This window comes from Xiphias gladius, chromosome 9 (assembly GCF_016859285.1).
Source record: "Xiphias gladius isolate SHS-SW01 ecotype Sanya breed wild chromosome 9, ASM1685928v1, whole genome shotgun sequence".
Lineage (NCBI taxonomy): Eukaryota > Metazoa > Chordata > Actinopteri > Istiophoriformes > Xiphiidae > Xiphias > Xiphias gladius.
This window is the reverse complement of record NC_053408.1, coordinates 15379176-15401264: the sequence shown is the minus strand read 5'-3', so window position 1 is coordinate 15401264 and position 22089 is coordinate 15379176. Positions and strand designations below refer to the sequence as shown.

The 22089-nt window shown below is 39.6% G+C and overlaps 1 protein-coding gene across 2 annotated transcripts in view; it reads left to right on the top strand.

Annotated features, from left to right (window-relative positions):
- Positions 1-270: 270 nt before the first annotated feature.
- The window catches only part of baiap2l1a (BAR/IMD domain containing adaptor protein 2 like 1a), a 28157-nt gene continuing 6338 nt past the window's right edge, over positions 271-22089 (top strand). For both annotated transcript variants that reach the window (XM_040134945.1, XM_040134944.1), the window contains exons 1-11: positions 271-497; positions 2044-2119; positions 2265-2351; positions 10888-10949; positions 12304-12375; positions 12676-12810; positions 16998-17150; positions 17246-17389; positions 17997-18120; positions 18940-19153; positions 21966-22025. In XM_040134945.1, coding sequence (XP_039990879.1) covers positions 447-497; positions 2044-2119; positions 2265-2351; positions 10888-10949; positions 12304-12375; positions 12676-12810; positions 16998-17150; positions 17246-17389; positions 17997-18120; positions 18940-19153; positions 21966-22025 — 1178 coding nt within the window. In that variant the 5' untranslated portion in view covers positions 271-446. The remainder of the gene's footprint in view (positions 498-2043; positions 2120-2264; positions 2352-10887; positions 10950-12303; positions 12376-12675; positions 12811-16997; positions 17151-17245; positions 17390-17996; positions 18121-18939; positions 19154-21965; positions 22026-22089) is intronic.

Below are 22089 nucleotides of genomic sequence, written 5' to 3'. Positions count from 1 at the left end.
TTTATTTTTTTTTTGTCGTCCGGGACTGGCACGCGGTCTCGCTCCCTCTCCCACAGCTTTTTCATTTCGCCAGGACAACTTCTGGCACGTCACGGCCAACCCCCCCCCAACCTCCGCCCCGCCGCTCCTCCTCCGCCCTCCTCGTCCTCGGCCCTAAACGCGCGGGGAGCTCTCCTTTGGCGTCTCAGTCAGCGCGTCCTCCGCCGGCTGCCGAGCGTCGCTCTGCCCACATGCACGGAGCGAGGGTGCAGACAGGGAGCAGGTCCGGCGCCGCGGGATCTGTCATTCGGAGAGAGTGAACACCTGGATTACGAAGCACCGTTTTTTATCTTTCTAATTGTTGCTTTGCTTTTGTTTGGTTTGGTTTGGTTTGTTTTTTTTTTTTTGGGTTTCTTTTTTTTTTTTTTTTTTTCTCGACTTCTGGGCTTGAGAAACAACCTGCCATCATGTCTCGGGCTCCAGATGATGTGAGCAAGCTTACTGAAAGTACATACAAGGTGAGTGATACGTCTAACAAATACGGAAATAATTAATCAATAAGGGATAGATAGTATGCCTGGTTTGTGATTAGGACTAAGAGGGGGGAATCAGCTTTTCATAGTTGGGTTATGATTCAGATTTTGTTGTATTTTAACCCAGACCATGTATGTGTCTTTTATTGGGACGCTTAATGGGAGTTTTATTTTCTGACCTTTTGTATAAAAGAGCCACCCGTTTGCTTCCACACTGTAAGAAAAATCAAATGAAACTCTTGACTGAAACTTGTTGTTTATAAGGGAAAAAAAGTATTTATGAGCCCTAATAACATCCTGTAAACTCAAACAAAACCAATACCACCTGAGGGACACACCTTGTTATTTAATTATTAAAAGCTGCATGAACCACAGCAAACAGTCAACAGTTTTTAGCACTGGGAGAGAAAAAAGTTTCTCCCAACCCATCAAACAACCTGCTGGAACTAGAGCAAAAGTCATTTGATCATGAGATTAATCTTGTTTAGTCAACCCAGATTAATCTAATCAAGTTTACACTGCTGGCTCTCACAGTTGATAGCAGGTGAGAGTGTGTGTCTGGGTGTGTGTTCCTGTGAGGACACATGTAATCACGTAATCCAACAGGAAGAAGAAAAAATAGGGGTGCAAAAACACTGCGGCACAAAGGTTAAAAGGGTTATTTTATGGTTTGTTATTGGGTTTAAGTTTAGTGGTAGAACTAGGATTAAAGGTCATTTTTTCATTGGAATGTCCTCAATGGTTTAGCAGTACAGTATGTGTGTGTGTGTGTGTGTGTGTGTGTGTGTGTGTGTGTGTGTGTGTGTGTGTGTGTGTGTGTGTGTGTGTGTGTATGTATGAGAGAGAGAGAGTCTGGCGGGGGGGGGCATACCTGTAGTTTACAGTGTGCCACAGTTTCAGCTGGGAGAGAGAGAGAGACGGGGAGAAAAGAAAACAAAGAACCCGTTTCCCTTTTTTTCTCTCCTCTGCTCTGTTCTTTTCTCCATGTAAAGTCATACCTGCCCCTTCATTGTTCTACGGAGGGTGTGCCGAGGGAATAGAGACAGGGAGGTGAACAGCACTTGATTGTTGAGGCATTTCAATAGAAAGGGAGAGAGAGAGAGAGAGAGAGAGAGACAAGGGTCGGCTGGAGGTGGGAGTTGAGTGTAACGAGGTTCATGCCGCAAATAGCTGCGACTTTGTGTGGGACTTCGCTCTTTTGAGGGAGTTGTAAAGCATACGCAAGGGGTCAAGTTAAAAATTGAAAGTTTTATTGTCTTCACATGGTGATATTTATAGAGCAACAGCACAAACACTTGCACATGTTTTCATGTATTTGTCTTCTCCACCCACTCCCACAAAAATAGCCATATGAGTTTTATTATTCAAGGCAAGGCCTGTTTTTAAAAAAAAAAAAAAAACAATAAGAAAAAAGAAAAAAATTAAGGATGTTTATGAGTAAGCGAAAAAGAAAGCGACATGCAAAACTGTGTGAAGAGGTTTGATTATATCCACATTCCTCCACATATTTTATCTCCGGTCTTTGTCCCAGAATGTGATGGAGCAGTTCAACCCGGGCCTCAGGAACCTGGTCAACCTTGGGAAGAGCTATGAGAAATCAGTCACAGGTAAACACAGTTTTCGCCATCACTGATACTGCTTTAGTTTTGTCAAAAATCCTCTTGCATACATTTCACCAGAACACAAAATGAACCAGGAGGTCTTTTTTTACCAGCCAGTAACTTGATGATGTTTGTCTGTCTTCCCACGCAGTGATGACTCTTGCTGGAAAGGCCTATTTTGATGCAGTCTCAAAGATCGGAGAGAATGCTGTCGTGTCTCCAGTCTCCAGAGAGCTTGGTGAGTTTCATGCGAGTCCAGGTTAAATCTACTTACAGTGAGCAAAATCTCAAGGGGTTCTGCCTGATATCCGTACTCGAATGTCTCTGTGGTGAGGACTTGAACTTGAAAAAGATTATATTATTCCTGGCCCCCATTTCTGTTGAAATATATTTAAAGGAACAGTTTGACAATGTGAGAAATACTTATTCACTTTCTTGTTGAGAGTTAGATGAGAAAATCATGTCTTTACAGGATATATAAAGCTACAGCCAGCAGCCGTTAGCCTATCTTAGCTTAGCATAAAGCTAAGCTAAGATATAAGGCCTACCTTTATAAATGTAACAAAAGTCGCCTGCCAGCACCTCTAAAGCTCACTTATTAACACAAATATATCTTTATCATTTATTCTCTACAAAAACCAACGTGTAAAACTTCCAATTTCTGGACTTACAGGAGTGTTACAAGTACGACAATTTTACCTGGCAACCTCAACGAGTCTCCTGGAAATCACTGCTCACAGCCAAGAAATTAACACTTGTAGAACTACAACGTGTCGTTTAGTTCGAATTAAACAATTAATTCGTTTATTAGTGCGGTTTAGAGATGCTGGTAGGCAAATCTTGTCACCTTTGGACAGGGCCAGGCTAGCCGTTTCCCCCTGTTTCAAGTCTTTATGCTCAGCTAAGCTAACTGGCTGCTGGCTGTAGTCTTATATGTATTGTACAGGCATGAGAGTGAGTGGGTATTGATCTTCTCATATAACTCTTGGCAAAAAGGGAGTAAATGTATTTCCCAAAATGTCAAACTGATTCTTAAAAGTCACATTGAAATGATGAAAGTGGCTTTTCGTCGAATAATGGAAGCACGACACCATCAAAATGCGCCTTCTATGCACCCTCATCATTGGTGACTTGTTTTGCCTACATGCAAGTATCCAAAATGCAAATCAATTACAGAAACATCTGGAAATAACTCTGACTGAACCCTCGAGCACAGTAGCAGCAGAAATTCATTATTATCTGCTGTCTGCCTCTCCCTCTGATTGAAATGCTTCCTTTCCCCTCTCTCCTCTCTGGGGTTGCCATGAAGCTTGTGCAGGTTTGTTTTTCATCCATCCTGTGACTCATCTCCAATTATACTATTAGTGCTAAAATTTGAAGCTGACCTATTTTGCACGGGGCTCCTAATTCAGTGCTGTTAGAATTCATCAGGTTGTTTTTTTATATTCTGCCCTGTCACTCCTTAATGCAGGGTTTACAGATTGGCCTCACGTAAGCTCAGGTTGATGTGACAGGCAAGGAATCAGAGCCAGGCGGTCAAAATGGAAAGATAATGTTGTGTAATTTTGCCCTTAGTCTTTGAAAGGAAAATGGTGGCCACAGTGAATATTACATACATTTTATCATGATGCACAGCTTTGAGAAAAAGCTGTGGATTTTCTACTGGTATTTCTGACTGAGTTACCTTTTTTTAGATGGCATTTGCATTACTTCGTGACGTAAACAGATTTTGATGAAATGTCAGACTAGGTGAAGTGATTTTCACGGAGCTGTCACGGTGTGAAAGAGACAAGATTTGGTGTGTCTGCCCCATTTGGTGGAAGCTTAAATAAACGAATAAGGAAGTGAGTAAAACATCAAAATTGAACATCATAACAGTGTCAGTGTCTGAAAAGGAAACTATGAAGAATACATTTCATAAAGCTAAATGGACAGCCTTGCCAAAACAATACAGACCCTCAGACATCAGTTTCTAAAATTTCCTAGAATAAAATGTAAAGACTTTAATATCTAGATACACAGATTACATTTATGTAAAAAAGCTTTCTTAGTCCCGATTATGATACCGGACAGTATAGGTGTGAACTTCTCTCACTGCAAATGAGCACTGCAAAAACAGAAACCTTTGCTCTGCAATAGGAAATCTATATTTTGAAATTAAGATATTATTATTTTTATCTGTCTGGTAGAGTGCAGTGAAACATTTAGTGTGAGTGGAGACACTCTCCATACCCATCTGTTATGAAATGTCGGTCGAGATTGTCAGGCCACACCTGTCGGTTGACAATACCAGTACTTCCTCGCTTCATTAAATAATATATAGGCCGCTGACATTTTCCCCGCATACTGAAAACAATGAGCTGCAACAGCTTCACAAACAACAGATTAGGTGCTTTGTCATCTTTGACAGATTTTGAGCATGTGGAAAGTTAAGGATAGCAGCATCAATACTGGCATTTTGGTGTTAATGCTGCTATCCTTAACTTGTTAAGGCTTTCTATATGCATTCATGTAGTTTCCCCTCTTTTTCTGTTCATGACAGCCATGCTGGAGAGCGAGTAGATTTTTTTATCTCTGCTAATATGAGCGTCATGTGCCTGTGGCTGAATGTGTACACAAAAAGTCAAACTTGAGTGCAACAACAAAACTGCCCACTTAAATATGGTAGAAAAGAAAACATGAGGTCGCACCGTCTTAGTTGATCCTAACCATAAGAATCTACCTCAATATAGAAAAATCTCCAAATGGCTTCTGGTAAAACAGGCACACAAACTCCCGGATTGGCAGCCGTTCTTTGACTGCCTGGAAGAGGCGACAACGAGACAGTGCGAATTCTCTCACACATTGCAGTGAGAGGAGTAGCAAACACGCTGAACAAACAGACAGACAGAGGAGACTGTCTTCCCACCAGCGATCCAGGCTCATCCCCTGTTCTTCCATCTGTCTGTCTGTGGAGGAAGGGGAGGCTCGGACTGCATGGAAGCAAGGGGCACGCTGACTTTTACAGAATTTATGGCTGTACAAATTAGTAGTAATAACAGTTATGCAAAATGTGTGACAATTTTGAACGTTAAAGTTGTGCTGCTGTTCCGCTCATTTTAGCAGGTTATGGATTTGACTTTTTATCACAAAAGTAAATCAAGAGGTAAACCGACTTTACTTAACTAGGAGACATGTTTGTTGTTTCCTGCTTGTCACCCCATTCCACTTGCTCTGTCAGGTTTCCTAATGACATTATATTTAAAGCAAGCGTCTCAAGGAAATATAATGAAAGGAAAGAGAATTTAATGTGGCATTATCCTTCACTTGAGGTGGTCACAGTGGCAACATGCTCAGCAAAGTTACAGTGTCTCACTTTAAGGCTACTACCTGGGAAATCACATGCCTTACATCAGTAAATAAATGGCTTTTTGTTGCCATCCATCTCTGACGCAGTAACAAGGCAGTGTAGCTGTTATGCCATATATCATACTGTATATTTAAAAGTTTCAGTGGGTGTACAATCAGAAATTTCCTTTGCATGAGTGCATAGCTGGACTCCACAGGGAGTTGCTATTCCACTCTGAAAAGCAGCAGGTATTGAAGGACTGAAAATGTTACTGGAGAAAGAATAGCATGAACCCCACCCCTTCCACCTTTTCTCTGAGCTGTTTGTCCCGCTTCACTCAAAATTGTTTTTTGAAATACTGAAGTACACTGACAGCATGAGAAAAATGGTAATGTCAGCCAGAGCGTTTTTTTTTTTTTCCTCCCCAGAGAACAAGGAATCAGAACAGAGATTGCTGAGTGTTTCCTGTCGATAGCTGCTGTAACTGGTTTGGGCTTTTAAGAGGAGCCATTTCTTCTGAAGGGAGGTTGAAGTTATGGTTAATAAGAGTTTGTGACATTTCAAACATCTGGCTTAGAGCTATTTCACAGGACTGTTTTACTCTCTAGACATGACGCACGGTGCTGCCTGTATCTGTACATGATGAGCAATGTATCTTTTATTACAGACACCACTAAACCAGGAACCCCCAGGGATATATAAATGGTTTCCATAAGTCACTGAAAATATTTTTCTCACTGCGTTCACTTTTATATCATGTCTGGTGCAAACCCATTTTCTTTACGATGGAGAAGAAAACCAGGCTGGGCTTCATCCGAAACAATAATCAACATGTCTCCATCATGAATAATGCAGTTTATATCTGGACCAAATAAGAATTGTTACGTCTCCTTTCTTTTTACAATAGTGGTCTTCTTGGGCCAATTGTGTTTATAAAAGTGTTAAAAGTGCTTTTCTTTTTGAAAAAAATCTCATTCTCATCAAACCAAATGATGTGTGGGACACAATAGACAACTTTAGCAGTGTCCACCTTAATCAGAGCAGTGACACGCAACATCTTCCAAAGTTTCATTAAAGAAGAAGTTTGACATTAGATGAGAAGATCGATACCACTCTCATACCTGCCCGTAAAAAAAAAAAAGTGAAGCCACAGCCAGGAGACGATTAGCTTAGCTTAAAGACTAGGAGCAGGAGGAGACAGCTAACCTAGCTCTGTCTAAAGGTTTAAAAAATCCGCAAACCAGCACCTCTAAGCCACTTATGCTACTTATTATACTCTTAAACAGGCTAGCTTTGTTCTCCTACTTCCAGTCTGCTAAGCTAAGCTAACGGTCTCCCTGCAACAGTTTCATATTTAGTGTAAAGACATAAAAGTGTTATCAAACCGCTTATTAAACTCTCAGCAAGAAAGCGAGTAAGTGTTGCCCACAATGTTGAGCTATTTTTTAAAAACTCAATCAGTAAAATCAGCTATGCTGCTCATAATAGAAGAATTACTGTGGAAAATTAGCTGGACAATGTGGCGTAAATAGCCACTGAAACATCAGGGTCAACCACACAGAGACAATTGTTTTCCCAAACCAGACTGTTGGTGAGAATGTTGAAAATAACTAAAATAGAGGAGGATGGAGGTTGTTTTCAAAGAGTGTACTCATTGTTGAGTCAGTTATGACTCTTATGCCGTCACACTCCACAACTCTCTAATGATCCCAGGCCTCGAACACCCTCGTTCTGCGGCCACCATTATACTAAAGGCTCTCCAGTCCACTGGTAGTTTCCTCCAAAGGACCTGTGAGGGGACCAGAGACTCACTTACCGCTCAATGAACCGCGACGTTGGAGCCTGTAAAACTCCGTCACACTCCAGTCATTTCACAAAAATATCCTATGATTCTTTTTTGAACCCCCCTGTGCTCGCTCAGCATCTCAAGTCACTTATCGGCCATTACAGATCTCAACCAGTATTTAGTGGAAATCACTGTCTTTAAGAACATCAAACCACTTGTTCTTCACGTTAAGAGCAAACACATGCAGTTTTTAAGGTTATTTAAGGTTTGCCTTTAGTTTGCTGTATTAGGTAAATAGAGATGCTTGGGCCTGCAGTTACTTATATATTTGTTCTAGTAATCAATAATGTTATGTGCTGAGTGTAATGGCAAGTCACCACTCTATGTAAAGGAAGCTGTCACAGCTATGGATCTGCTGCAAACACAGTAGACATGCTGAATGACAGTAGATGCTCATACTGATAACAAGCACTCAAGGGTGGCAAGCACATGCACTCTTCTGTTCACAAGTCCTTTGATGTTTGTGTGTGAAGTGAGTGTATGCTGAAATGAATAGATGATTAATTGATTATTAAGTTGACTGACAAATAATCAGCAACTAGTGTGACAATCAAAATTGACATTTTATAGACTAGGTGATTAATCAGACAAGCAAAAAAAAATAATCGGCAGATTAATTGAAAATAATTAGTTGCAGCCCTATTATGTAGTCTACATTCTTATAGTTGTGTATCTCGCAAATGGCAACTTTTGGAACTAAGCAATGCGGCCTTTTTAAAATTGAACTTGTGAAGTCAGATGACAGGAATTTTCCTTTTATCCCATGATGGATGACAGAAGAGTTACTAATATCTGAATCGTCTTGGAGCAGCCTGTTTTGTAAGAAACAAGGAGTCCAAAAGGCATTAACCGCAGTCCCCGCTCCATTTGTTTCCACCACGGTGTCATCGGCGTCAATCACAGTGACATCATTATGATTACAAGGGGGGGGGTAGCTTATCTATAGCAACCTCCAAACACAGTCTTTCCCCACCTGCACTGAGATACCATAAAATCCTTAGTCACATAGGAGTTGGCCACATTTCATCACACACACTGCAAGCCTGCCTGGACAAGCCCACTGATGCATCTCAGAGATGTTGGTGTTTCTGTTACAAGACAATGAACAACTCCCACTAAGTTCGGCGCTAACTCAGATTGGAGGGTGGATTTTCAGTTAGATAAAGTTGTGAAATAAAGGTGAGCCAGAGAAAAAGTGCCTAAAGGTCGGCTGCCAGCGTCACCTCATATTGTACAGCTTCCTTTTCCAAACGCCGAATAGGCAGGAATTGCGTTGGCAGAGGGCATTGCCAGCTCGTAAATCACGTCACATGTTGAGAATTTGGAAGGCGTTGGCCTCCATCATAACAGGCATTTGATACAGGTGGCACAAAGCATGCATACCAATTCATGATCTTAACGGGAACAAATAAATTAACTTAAATATCCATCTTAGTTATTACAATACAAAATTTTATGTTTTATGCTTTTTCAGCCTTCGCTATAAACTATGGTAGACTGCACAGTTGGGTTATGGGTTATTGTTCTTCCCGCTGGTGTTCATCGTCATGTGTTAACATGTGTTGGATTAAACAAAGTTAATTTTCTCAATGTGAGTTACAGTATCTACATTACTTTATGGTAAACTTGAGATGACCTGGGAGGGTGGTGGATGAGCAATTTGCAGGAGAGAACAGACAGGCGTTAATACTAATGAATCATAAGTTATATGAGTGATTCATGGATGGTGTAGTTTTCCACAAGGATTTTTTTTATCAACTCTTAACCAACCTGCGTAGAAATCCATGTAAACATGACGTTGTATATTTGAAATTGTTGAGGGGAGATAAGATTATCTTTGTACTTAAAATCAAGCTCTCACGCCTTATTTCCATGGAGAAACCACCAAGCATCAATTCTCTGACTTCTTTACAACATTGTACTCTGTCTCTCTTAACTCCAATTCATCCTCTTCAGTTGTTCGTGTGACAGATTCGTGCACTGTACAGTCCATAGTTATACTAAGTTGTGAAATCTTTTTGTAGCATTTACCCCCACTCAGGCATGTGTCCACACCTTGTTAACCCCAAAGGTGAAACCTGCAGGTATACAACGGCCTCTTTGAACCCCCTCCCAGCCTTTCTCAGCCTCCCCCTTCCATCCCGCGCAGTCTGTTGTTGGGGCTGTACAAACAAGCCAGCGCCCAGCGCCACCCCTCTCTGTCGAAGGACAAAGGCAGCATTTACCAGTACGTTCTGGTGACCTTCAGAGGGCAATGTTGTTGTAGCTGGACGCTGCCTGCTGGATCACAGAAGTCCAGCTCTGTATCAGTGGGTTATTACGTTTGTTTGCTTTGAGTGGAGGCGTGCATGGAGGAATGTCAGGTGTCGGGTCAAACGTGTATGAGTGTTTAGGTGCTCATGTTTAGGTGGAGGGTCCTGACATGGGCAGCTTGTAGACATTTTCAAATAAAAATCACAAAGTGAACCTGACACCTGTGCTTTCTTTACTTTCTTCTGAAGGTGATGAAATCCATGTAGGTCTTTCACTTTTGCTCTTTTCCCTTCACAGTGACACTGTCACATGTCCAGCTTTGATGTCCCATACTGTTTTTACAGGTTTCACCAGAACACTGTGTCCTATAGTAAACCTTGAGTCTAGATTTCGCCCTATTGTGATAGAGGTAACACTATAAACTGCTTAGCTACGATTGTCCACTTCTGTTTACAGTATTGACTCACTCCCATTGTCTCATGTCATATGCTGCTCTATCTACAGTGTAGCCTGTCTGTGAATGGAGACTGTTCTGTAACTGACCACACAATACCAGAACATTTCATAGAGATTACTTATTGACAGCTTTTCAAATATTGAAAGGCAAGGAGTCATCTGTAAAATGTGAGCTGTAAAGATGTATGTAAGGCTTGATGAAAAACAGGTTGCGTTTATACAGGAAATTTGGAAAGTGTTTATTGTTGATGGTTCTCAACAAATTATTATAAACTATCTCTATACTAATCTCCTGCTGGCTCTGAATCTAGTTATACACTGATTTTGGATGCTTGGTCTCTGGTGTTCAAATGCTTTATGTCACCTACCTTGCTTAAAGGAAAAGTTTGACCTTTTTGGGAATATACTTATTATCTGAGAGCTGAGAGCTAGATAAGAAGATTGATACCACTCTCATGTCCAGTTAAGTATCAAACTATATTGAACACCTGTTTAGCTTAGCTTAGCATGAAGACATGAATCAGGGGAAACAGCTAACCGTGCTCAGTTCAAAGTTAACAAAAACCACACACCAGCTCACTAAGTAACATGTTATATCTTGTTTGTTTAAAAGCCAAAGTGTAAAAACAACACATTGTCATTTTACAGGGGAGTCATATACCGCACTGTTTCCTGGCCCAGTATAGTTACTTTCTGGAGTGGTAGCAATCTTCTTATCTAACTCTTAGCAAGGAAGCGAGTTAGCATATTTCCCAAAATGTCAACCTCTTACTTTAGAACTCCTCTTGACCCTGATCACAATACAAATCCACAGGGCCATACATTTAAAAATGTTCTCTTTCTTTGTAATAATCTCTGAAATACTAAAAGTTGTTCCTGGTGTCTTCCTAGGTGTGGTTCTAATGGAGATTGCAGAGGCCCACAGGAAGGTCCATAACGAACTTGAAGAGAATGTAAGTAGCCTTAAACGCTATGACTAGTAGTATTATATATTTTTCTTATATTCACAATAAATCCCATGAAAATCAAAAGAACAAAACCAATAATGAATAGATGAATTGCACGGGATGACATGTTCATTCATTACAATGAACATGGGCACTGTAGTTTATTTTGAGTCGATCCCACACACACACCGTCCTACTGCTGTAAATACTTACTAGCTCACCAAAACCACAGCTGAAAATAGTCCCCAACAAATGCACAATTGACCAATGTTTGAGTAAGGTTAGTTAAAAACTACAATGCCCAGCTGCTTTAGAAAATTATTTAGCATGATTTATTTAAACAAAAATAAACTATATATTTCTTACCTGTTTTTAAAGATTTAGTTCTTCAGTAGAAATGAATGGGTTTTGTAGCTCAGGGAAAATACTGAGAGATGGACTAACGGATTGTAGGTTTTTGACTTTTCATTGGATTTGTTAACAATAAAAAAACATAGAAGATCACCAACCTCCTCTCAGCTAAGTCCACAGCTCTTTAGGTTGTTCCCTTCATCTGTGCCAAATTCTGTCTGCTACAGAATCAGAAGAATGAAAGCAGGATAATGGATCTGAAGGATAAAAAGAATATCATTAAGTAATTTGGTGCATTGACAGGTCATCTGCCGAGCCTTTAGGAGTGACCAATTGTCATTCCTAGAAGTACTCTGTGGCCGCCTATGCTCAGCTTATCTTCACATAGTAGACAGAGAATGGTCTTATGTTACGCTATCCTCTCCAGACCCGTAACCTCTACAACCTCCTGAGCTCACTCCCCTTCACTTTTGAGAGTTCAAAATTGTTGTAACAAAAGGTGAAATAAAGTTTGACAAGAGTAGAAAAGCAAAGAATCTTTTCTGACCCTGCTGCCTCGGGGTGAAATTTTTCAGATACCTGTAGGTGACAAGAGGTAAATTGAAGTCAAGTGCCCCCAGTACGAATATGGCTATAACTGAAACTCAACGCTCAGTCTGATGTAAGACATTTTTGGCAAACAAGCACAAGTCCAAAAATACAAATAATGTGCTCTGTGTATGAAAAAGTCTCTCTCATTTCCCTAAGTTTCCTCATGAATGTCCTGGCCTGATTGTAATTTCTCTGCAAGAGGGAAAAGTTGTAAATCTTTAACCTTAACAGGCCGATAAGCCATCCTTTGTGGGTGGAATCTCATCCTCTCAGAAACCCATTATCATGCATTCCACCAGGTCACTCCGCTCTTATCGTAACGAGCCAAGTGCCTGAACTGTACATTGTGTTTGGAACAGCATGCATGCAGGAAGATGTATGTTGCAACGAAAATGAGGTGTGCGTTTTCTCTCCGCAGTTTAAGAGGTTTCACAGAGAGATTATCATCGAGCTGGAGAAGAAGACAGAGATGGATGTGAAATACATGAATGTAAGTGTCACCATGTACAATATACCTCTATTTATTGGTGCGAGCATCAGCCAAACCATCCTCCCTCTACTTATGAGAGATTTTATACGAACATATTTCATGTAGCTGCTCTGGAGGAAGAAATCTGGAATAAAATCTCAAAGGGCCAGAGACCAGAGTTTCTCCTTTGTCATTATAACTCAAAAAAGGATGGTTCATTGATGAGGTTTAATCTCAAATTGAAAAATCATTTTAGCCTCTTTGCGTCTGTCCTCTTCCCTTCCTTGGTCTCATGCCTCTGTTGTCAAATGTCTCATGTAGGCCACCTTCAAGCGCTATCAGTCAGAGCACAAGCTGAAGCAGGACTCTCTGGAGCGCTCTCAGACGGACCTGAAGAAGCTCAGGAGGAAAAGCCAGGGAAAGCACTCATCCAAGTATGAGATCAAAGAGAACGAGGTGAGACTCAAACCAAACCAACTCCAGCCTCCCCTTTCCTTCAAAACATAGCGTTCACTTGTCTTATACTCTGTAAGGCTTTTCAAGCATGGCGCTGTTACATGCTTATCCTCTGATGTCTGTTACGAGAGTATGACAAGGGCAATTAATGCGACGGGGTGGCCACGATAGTTCTCATGATATTCACATATACCAATGCAAAGAAGGAGGTGCTTTTACGTAAGATGAAGATGCTTCATGGGGCAAAAATTCCAGGATTTACATTTCCAGTTGCGTTTTAATATTACATAAGGGCATCACAACATCTATGACAGACATTTGAGATGTGTGTTGAGAAGTTGCCACCACAGCTAAAGCTTTTGACAGATTCTCTGTTTTTACATGCAGTAGAATAAAACCATTTTACTTCATCTCAATTTGTTCAGCTACAGATGGAAGGTTGCATTTTTATCAAAGGCTCACGCACCCAAAATTGGCCCAAATGTATGCATGGGTGCTGAAATGTGTGTCTTTTTTCTGGAAACCAAAAATGTAGTTTATCATAAAAGGTCAGAGGTTACAGATAGACTTGTATTTTCAGTGTAACTAGATAGTTTTAATATTCAAGGCCATAAAGCATGGAAGCTGCCCTAGGCATTTTTGTATGCCAGAATAGAGCTAGCTGGGCTGCAGCACTTAGGAAAATCCATTTCTCCCAAATTGAGACTTTGCCCAAAGTCAATTAAGGTATTAGTTATGTATACTTCTCCACCCACATGGGAATTCTTAAGAGCAACGTCCAAAACAGGTTCCTACCAGCAGTAAGTCATTCATCTACATTTAGAAAAAGCTGGACTCGTATTTTTTTCTTTAATGTCCCTTGTTTGTACCTTTTGTTATAAATCTATTAAAATGAAACTGCATTGCACAACCCTTCCCTTGTTCATCTTGCCATCTTCAAGATGGTGTTTGAGGTTGATTCAGGTTTTCCTATATACAGTACAGTCCATGTATAGTCCCTTTGACTTTTCAAACACCATAGAAACCAAATGTACAAAGCAACATTACCACTATCTTTTTAAAATACTTTTTACAAAATGCCATTTTGTTTTACAAAATACAAGATGCAGGATTTTACAAGAGAAATATAAATGATCATGAATACATATCATCCAATGTTACCACATATTTTTAAAAATCTAATCCAATCTATTACAAATATAATCTGTCATCTTAACCCATCAATGGATAAAAAGGTTCAATCTCCGTTTTTCATTACGGAGTTGAAAAATTCTGTATTCTTTCAACCTAATTTTTCCAGCTAATTTTTCCAAAAAATGATTTAAACCGGTTAGCAAATATTTGTTACATTTGCATGATTGCTGGATGTCAAAGGTCACATTTTTGGCCTAAAATACCGTTAGGGTTGCCGCCAATTCACAACCTGTGAATGAATGTGATCCCTTGATGGCACGTTCCAGCTTTGTTGTGTTGCTGATATTGATATTAGATTCATTATTTGATCTCTGTGCTGTCTGCGACGGTACAGTTTGCATCCTAGGAAAGAGATGGCAAGGGAGAGCAGGAAAAAGTAATACAGGCTCAGAGTTAAATAAAACGAGCGACAGGACATGCACAACAGCTATTTACAAGCAGATGTGGACCAACAGCCGTGTGGTCTCATAAAAGCTTATCTCTTGCATCTCAGAAATCACACTGAAATGACAAACAGAGCTAAAATAAATGTCACTGTTGAGTGAACAGAAGCAAACAAACATGACTCTGAAGTTTTACTAGTCCGTAATGAAATCGCTTTGCTTTAGTAGATTTGCTTTATGCTGTTTAGTGTCCCTCAGAGTACTGGTTGTAGTATATTCGTCGAAATGCCTGACTGTTGCACATTGTTGGGTGTTTACATTGTGCTGTCCACTACCAACAAAGAGTCATAATACTTTAGACAGTGATTTGCTTTGTAAATCAACGTGGTGAGATGAAGGAGTTATAACTCCCATCTGTCTCTTGTTTTAATTCATCAAATGTTTTTATGGCCTCACGTTGATGATGGATGGTGTATAAGTCTGGCTTGTTTCGAGCGAATTAATAAACAACGCCTTTAATTGAAAAGTCAAGAAGTTATTGCAGCTTTTTTCTCTGCTGCTAAAGTCAGTCTCCTGTTTATCCTGGCACTTGAATGGCACCTATTAAAAGACACCTGCACAATAGGTCATCTTATCCGGGTGGAGCTTAGTAGCCTGAGCGTGTCTGTCAAGGTGAGCTGAAAATGGGGCCCCTCCTCACCCAGAAGTGGCTTTTCCATTATCTGATAAAAATGAGACCAGGGGACTACAAGAGAGACATGGCTAAGTGCTCAGCGTCCCAATAATCATCTGTAGAGCTGCCAATGATGAGCTCAGTCCTGTCTGTCTGCTCTCCCACCTCCTGCTGAGAGCCTCGGCGATTGTTTGCTGTGAAAATGGGAAATGAAGAGCTCTGATTCAGCGTCTAACAGGCTACCGTAGAGAGAGGCAGACAGAGAAAATGAGACCAGGCAGCAGAAGAGGGTCTTTGACAGCCCCCTTAGAGACAGCCTGCTTCACCATCACCATGACAACCTGGGTAAAATAAAGAGATGGAGGCTGGGTTGAGAGGTCATTTTAAAGAGTTTGATATGCCTTATGTTAGTTCTAGCCACCCTTTTGCCCTGCAAGACAGGCAGAATTGTTCTCAGGCTCTCTGTGGGGAAGGTGTGTCTTTCAGGACATTGATTGGGTTTCCCGCTGTGTTAAGATTGATCCATGAGCAGCAAGAGTTCCATAAACCTGTTGCTAAGTGTAGAGACTTTGATTACTATGCTAGAGTCACTTTGTTGTTTGCCTAATATCAATTTTTGTTGCCAAAGAGAGGAAAAAAAAAAACAGAGGGCGAAAAAACCTTGTACTGCAGAGCTTGAGCTTCTAGCAACTGCAGAATGAACATGCACTCAGAAAACATAAATCACAATTGTTTGTGGCGGTGAGCGCAAACTCAGGCCTTACAAATATGATGAAGGGTGTTTTATTAACACTGATGAAGAGCGACACAATTAGCACAGAGCTTCATCAAGCTTATGAAAAGGTACCGTGGGCCTACGGCTCACACTAAATACGTGAAAACAACAGTTTGTGTACTATAAGGCTTTTCAAATAATCTCTTAAATACTTAATATATTTTTACTTTTATTTGTTTTTTTATTTTTATTGTTTTGCTTCTGAAGATGTATTTTCTTTACATTATTCCCTGAATTTTGTGGAATTTGTCTGCATGTGTTTGTTTTGTTGTTTTATCCTAGTGAAGCACTTTGTAATTTCCGGTTTGGATAAATGCTAAAATAAATCAACTTTATATTATTATTATTATTATTATTATTATTAATATTATTAAGTGATGCCACACAGGTGTGTGTTATCAGTGTATACTTATCAGTGCTGTGATTAAAAACAATATGCAACAATACCCAAGGCAGAAACAAACTAGAAATAATTCAGTGGAAAGAATAAATACTGAAAATCAAAAATAATAATTAAAATAATAATAAATTAAAAATTAAATTAAATTATACTAAAAAAAGTGAAGTAAAAATTTACAAATAGGAAATAGTAAATAAATGAAATAGAAAAGAAAAATTATAAAGAGACAGAAAAAAGAAAGAAACACATTCATTTTATTTCAGTTTTTTTTTTAAATTTGTATTATTTTTCTATAATCTCTATGTATGTTCATTTATTTTATTCTATATGTCTTTTCTTAGTTCATTTTAGGTTAAATGTAATTCTATTCCTTTCCTATCATCTCTTTTTTTTATTTAAAGTTTCCCTCTTTGTTTTATTTTATTATTTATTTTTTTGTATTTTTGTATTTCATTTATTTATTACTTTTACCTTTGAATTATTTTTTTAAAATCTTATTTATTTATACATTAATTCATTTAGGCCCATTGTACCTTGTCATGAACCTGGTGAAGCACAGAAATTTCTCTTATCAGTGAGCAATCACTACCACAACCTTGTGTGGATTCATCTATGGTGCACCTTGTGGTCACTTGTGGAAATTCTTGTCAATGCGATATAATGAAATACAAGCTATCACTCAGTTTACTGGTCATTTGAAACCTGACTAGTTATTAATCCTTGTGCCCTGACCTCCTCGCTGTCCTGTGACCATGTCTGCAGTATTTGGAAACCATCTCATCACGCCAGATGGACATGCAGAAGTTCATCGCTGACGGCTGCAGAGAGGCCTTGTTGGAAGAAAAGAGACGCTTCTGTTTCCTGGCCGACAAACACTGCATGTTCTCCTATCAAATTAGCAACTTCCATGAGAAAGTAAGCGTGGACAGAGGCGAACATCCTGCACAGCTGGACACCCTCCATTATGGATTGTTTAACACCTGCTCTGTCTCTTTTTCCGGCGTTTCCAGGCCAAAGACACGCTGGCTGTGAAGCTCCCTAGCTGGCAGGAAAAGTGCAGCGACATCACCAAGGTGCCGGACACGGTGGTGACCATGATAGAGGGGCTCTCTACCACTACAGAACAATCGCCGCTGGTTGAACGCTACAACAGGGTGCGTTTCAGCTATGAATTTGTGCTGATTTGTACTAAATCACACAACAAAACTGGCATTAAAATAGTGTCTTCTGTGAGATAAGGATTATTTTCAAAAGTCTCATTAATGTCTCTTTCAAGAGAGACCTGTTGCTTTTGATCACAAACTTTGATATAATTATGTAAGTCGCTTCAGATAAAAGCTGTGGATAAAAGCATTGCAAAATAGTACATAAGTAAAGAATAACAAATCATGAACAAAAGACTGGCCCTGGTGTTTTATCTTGTCTTGTTGTTGCTTGTAGTTTCCCTTTTCAGAGGTACTGATATCTCAGATGGTATCAGATGGAAGCTGTTCTGAGTAAAGTGGCAGGTTATCATTAGCTGGCTATCAGCCATGGGAAATCCCATATGTGCTGTTTGCTGTTACCCTCCACTGCTGTTTATTGCTGCATTGGAGGGAGACAATAAGCTTCAGTTACAGTAATGACTGTTTAAAATCATTTCCTCTACAAGGACTTGCATATGAAGTCATTCAACCAAAATGCGTATCATGATTTAAATGCTGCCAACTCATATTCTCATATTAGTGCATCTGCTAATCATATTCCTTGCTATCTCTTCAGAACAACGTGGAGTCCGTGGTGCCTCCTCCAGCACCACCACTAAAGGCTCAGATAAGTCCACTAGCCAATATGTTCAACCCAGAGCCCAGATCTCTGCACACCTCCTCTTCAGACCACAACTCAGGTAGTGACGGCTGCTCTGAAACAGAAACATAAATACACCTGTCTCCCCTAAATGACTGTGGTATCGCTCAGTCCAGTCATCAACAAGAACCATCACCCGCGATCCATCAAAATTAAACGAGCAAAGACATTTTTCCTGTCTCAGCTAGACGATAAAGTTTATTCTATTCTAAATTTTGACTATAAATTATAGATTTTATTAAGGCTTTACTGATGTACTACCTTAACATTTTGTCAAAATGGCAGCACTGTTGGATTGATATTGTGTTGGACTTTAAAGCAATAAAGAATCTACATTTTGGGAAAAACGCTTTATATGCTTTCAGGCGGAGAGTTACATGACAAGATCAATACAACTCTCATATTTGTAAGCTGGCAGCCCATTAGCCTAACTCAGCAAAAAGACTTGAAACAGGGGGAAACAGCTAACCTTGCTGTGTCCGAAGGTAACAAATTCAGCCTACCAGCATCTCCAGAGCTACTAATGAACACATTTATAGATACAACATGTTAATTAATGAGCTTTAGAGGAGCTGGTAGCCATGTTTTGTTACCTTTGGACAGAGAAAGGCGCGCTGTTGCCCCTTGTTTCCAGTTTGTGCTAAGCTAAGCTAACCAGCAGCTGGTGTCATCGTATTTAGCGTACAGACATAAGAGTGGTATCAATCCTCTCATCTAACTCACTACAACAAAGTGAATAAGGGTATTTCTCAAAGTGGCAAACTACTTTAAATAAATCACCTTTAATTTTAAGTTGTGAAAGATACATGACATGATCACATCTCTAATGTCTGTTTTTGTGAACCTCTGCTGCCTCCAGACCAGGGCAGTCTTGGAGAGGGCAGTCTGTCCCGGTCGACGTCCCAGTCATCTGGTCTAAATGTGGGCAGGAAACCCCGGGTTAGGACCATCTTTCCTCACACATCGGGCAACAACGACACACTCCTTAGCTTCGACGATGGCGACATCATCACCCTGCTCATCCAGGAAGAGAAGGATGGCTGGCTGTATGGAGAGCTGGAGAAAACAAGGCAGTAAGTTTTTACTCTGTGCATAAATAGATAGATAGATAGGTTATCGTTATTACTGTTGCACTGGATGACATGTTCCTTCATTCAACATACACATGTAGTTTATTCTTCTGCTGTAAATATTGTAAATATTTCCTAACACACTAAATAAATATTAATTCGCTACTTAAAGTAGTCCCTGGCAAATGTACTATTTGCTCTTCTTTGGGTAGCGTTTGCTAAAAAAAAAAAAAATACAGTGATCAGCCGTTTAAGGAAATTGTTTAGCCTTTTAAAAAAATTGAACAACGTATTTGTGACCTGTTTTTAAAGATTTATGTCTTCAGTGTGAGCCAGTTGGCTTAAGGTTGAGAGCCACAGAGAGGCTGGGGAAGTCAGAAAGCACTGTAACACAGACTAACACATTGTAAATTTTGGTATTTTCATGGGATTTGATGACAGTAACATAAATATGAAAAATATTGTGTTATGCTTTAACCTTAAGGATAGAAAACCCATAGGATATATGGGTTTTTTTTATAATCTTAAATAACTTGTTAAAAAATTAATACAAACCTGCAATGTGGACTAAAAAGTGTGGTACTTGATGACATACTTGATTTCCATGCAATCTAAATACACCCACAAGAGGAAATGTACTTTCACTCCAACAGATATGCAGCAGCATTTAAACACAGGCATGTTTCACATAACTAAGGTGGCAGTACTAGTTTCAGCCTTGTGTTTGTTAATATTTTGCTGTGCTAATACATCATGCCTAGAAACACATACTATGTCTGGTATGTTCAACATGACAGTCGTAAAGCTTGATCTCTCTCCCTCTCTCTCTCCCTGCCCTACCTAACAACACCACACACACACGTAAAATATCCAGGTGCACACACACATTCAAGAGACATCTGGCCTTTTATATTTCACCCAACAATGAACAAATGCTTGATTTTTCTTCCCCCTGACACGTGATGATGAGTGAGTGAAATGAATATGTCAACTACAATTTTAAAAAGGTGAAATCCCAACTTCACCTCCAGGGAAAAATGCTCCCAGGCACTAAATCAAATTCTTCCCTGCTTATTATTCTGTCATACAAACAGACATCGCATCTTTCACCTTTGTGTGTCTTGTGTACTCAAATTATCAGGTCCAAGAATGTTTATATACAAAGAAACCTGTTTGTATATGTAACTGCAGCATGAATGTAGTCTCTGAGTTGTCTGTGTAATTACAGCCATCTTCAACTCCTCGATAGATCAGTTAAGACTCATAATGCAGGCTAAAAGTGCTTACAAAGCTCACGTCGAATGTTGTTTAATTCCCACACTGAAACAAATCAACGCAAGCCTTATATGCTCCCGGTGTGCGTGTCATTAAGTGGCCTTTTGAGTCAGAGTGGTTTTAATGCCGTCAGTGGCAGTTTGTCAAGAAGAGGACATGTTGGGATAAATCACAGTACATTCTGTTTCTTAGCAACAAATCTAGTGCACTGGTCTGATAAGCCATCTTTTTCGCTAGACATGACTTGGAGACATCTTCTGAGTCTTAGTAAAGAAAATGTCTTTGCCTGTTGTGTATTTTATGTCTGATGTGTGCATCTGATTCAAGTGTGTTGTCTGTAGCAGTGATTCTCAGCTATTGTAACTCACAAGCCCTTGAAAAACAGGCCTCTCGCAGTCTCTTGTATGCATGCAGAATGGGGAATGTTCGTATCAGTATTTCTGCTCCGACTCTTTTATTTGCTTAATTATTGAATGAAGTCCAGCTCTTGAACATAATTCAAAAGAAGCATTCACCATTTTAGCAGAATTGATTTTTTTACATATTTTCATATTATCACGCAGCCCACCCCGGCTGAAAAATACTTAGATGCATCATCTGACACTTATGGAGAGATTTATTTCTTTAGGTGACCTCAGTATAAACTACAGAACAAGCATGTTCATGGAAAAGAAAACAGAGTAAAGCATCCCAATTGTCACAGCCGATGAACATGCCTACTTGATACATACCACCGACAATGTGCAGTCAGAGATCAGCAACCTGTATTGGCCTAAGTTTTACAATTGCTAACTTCATTCAAAGGTTTTGCAAGATTCTGTTGGGTTCAGCAACAAGTTATTGGCAACTGTCAAAAGGTCACCAAAGTTAGATATAGAGGTCTCCTCCAGAGAGTATAACATTATGAGGGGCATACATTTTTTTTTTTTTTTTTGTAATACTAAATACTTTACTGGCTCTGTTCAAAGGTAAAAAAAATCCACCTACAGGCCCCCATAAAGCATGATACCTTCAAAAAATTGTAAAAAAAAAAAAAAAAAACAAGTTGAGAAAATCTAGGAAGTCACTGCATGTGCCCAAGTAATAGTCTGGGACATAAGCCCCTTACAACCACAGAATGTTTCTACACTTCAGTTTTTGTATGGCTTAAAGAAACAAAATATAGAGTTCTTTGGTGAGACTTAGAGGTGCTGGTAGGTGGATTTCGTTACCTTTGGGCAGAGCCAGGCCAGCTGTTTCTCCTGGCTTCCAGTCGTTATGCTAAGCTAAACTAACAAGGCAGCTTGTTATTTACTGTACAGACATGAGAGTGTTTTCAATTTTCTCATCTAACTCTGGACAAGAAAGAGTACAAGCATATTTCACAAAAGGTCAAACAATTTCTTTAAGAAGCAGGATTATTTCTGTAATTGTATTATGCAATGTAAACAACTAGTGTGTATCCAAATAATCAATAATAAATGAAAATTTTATGTGAATGTTTACATTAAATTGTCTTAGGATGTTTTTGATGTTGTGGTGTGTGTATCTTTCTTAATAGGCGGGGCTGGTTTCCCTCATCTTACTGCAGGCCTTATACTGAGCCAGTGATATCAAATAGGTAAGAAAACATTACAGCACGCCAGGAAGTGAATCAATAATGTGTTTACAGCGGATGTTTGGAT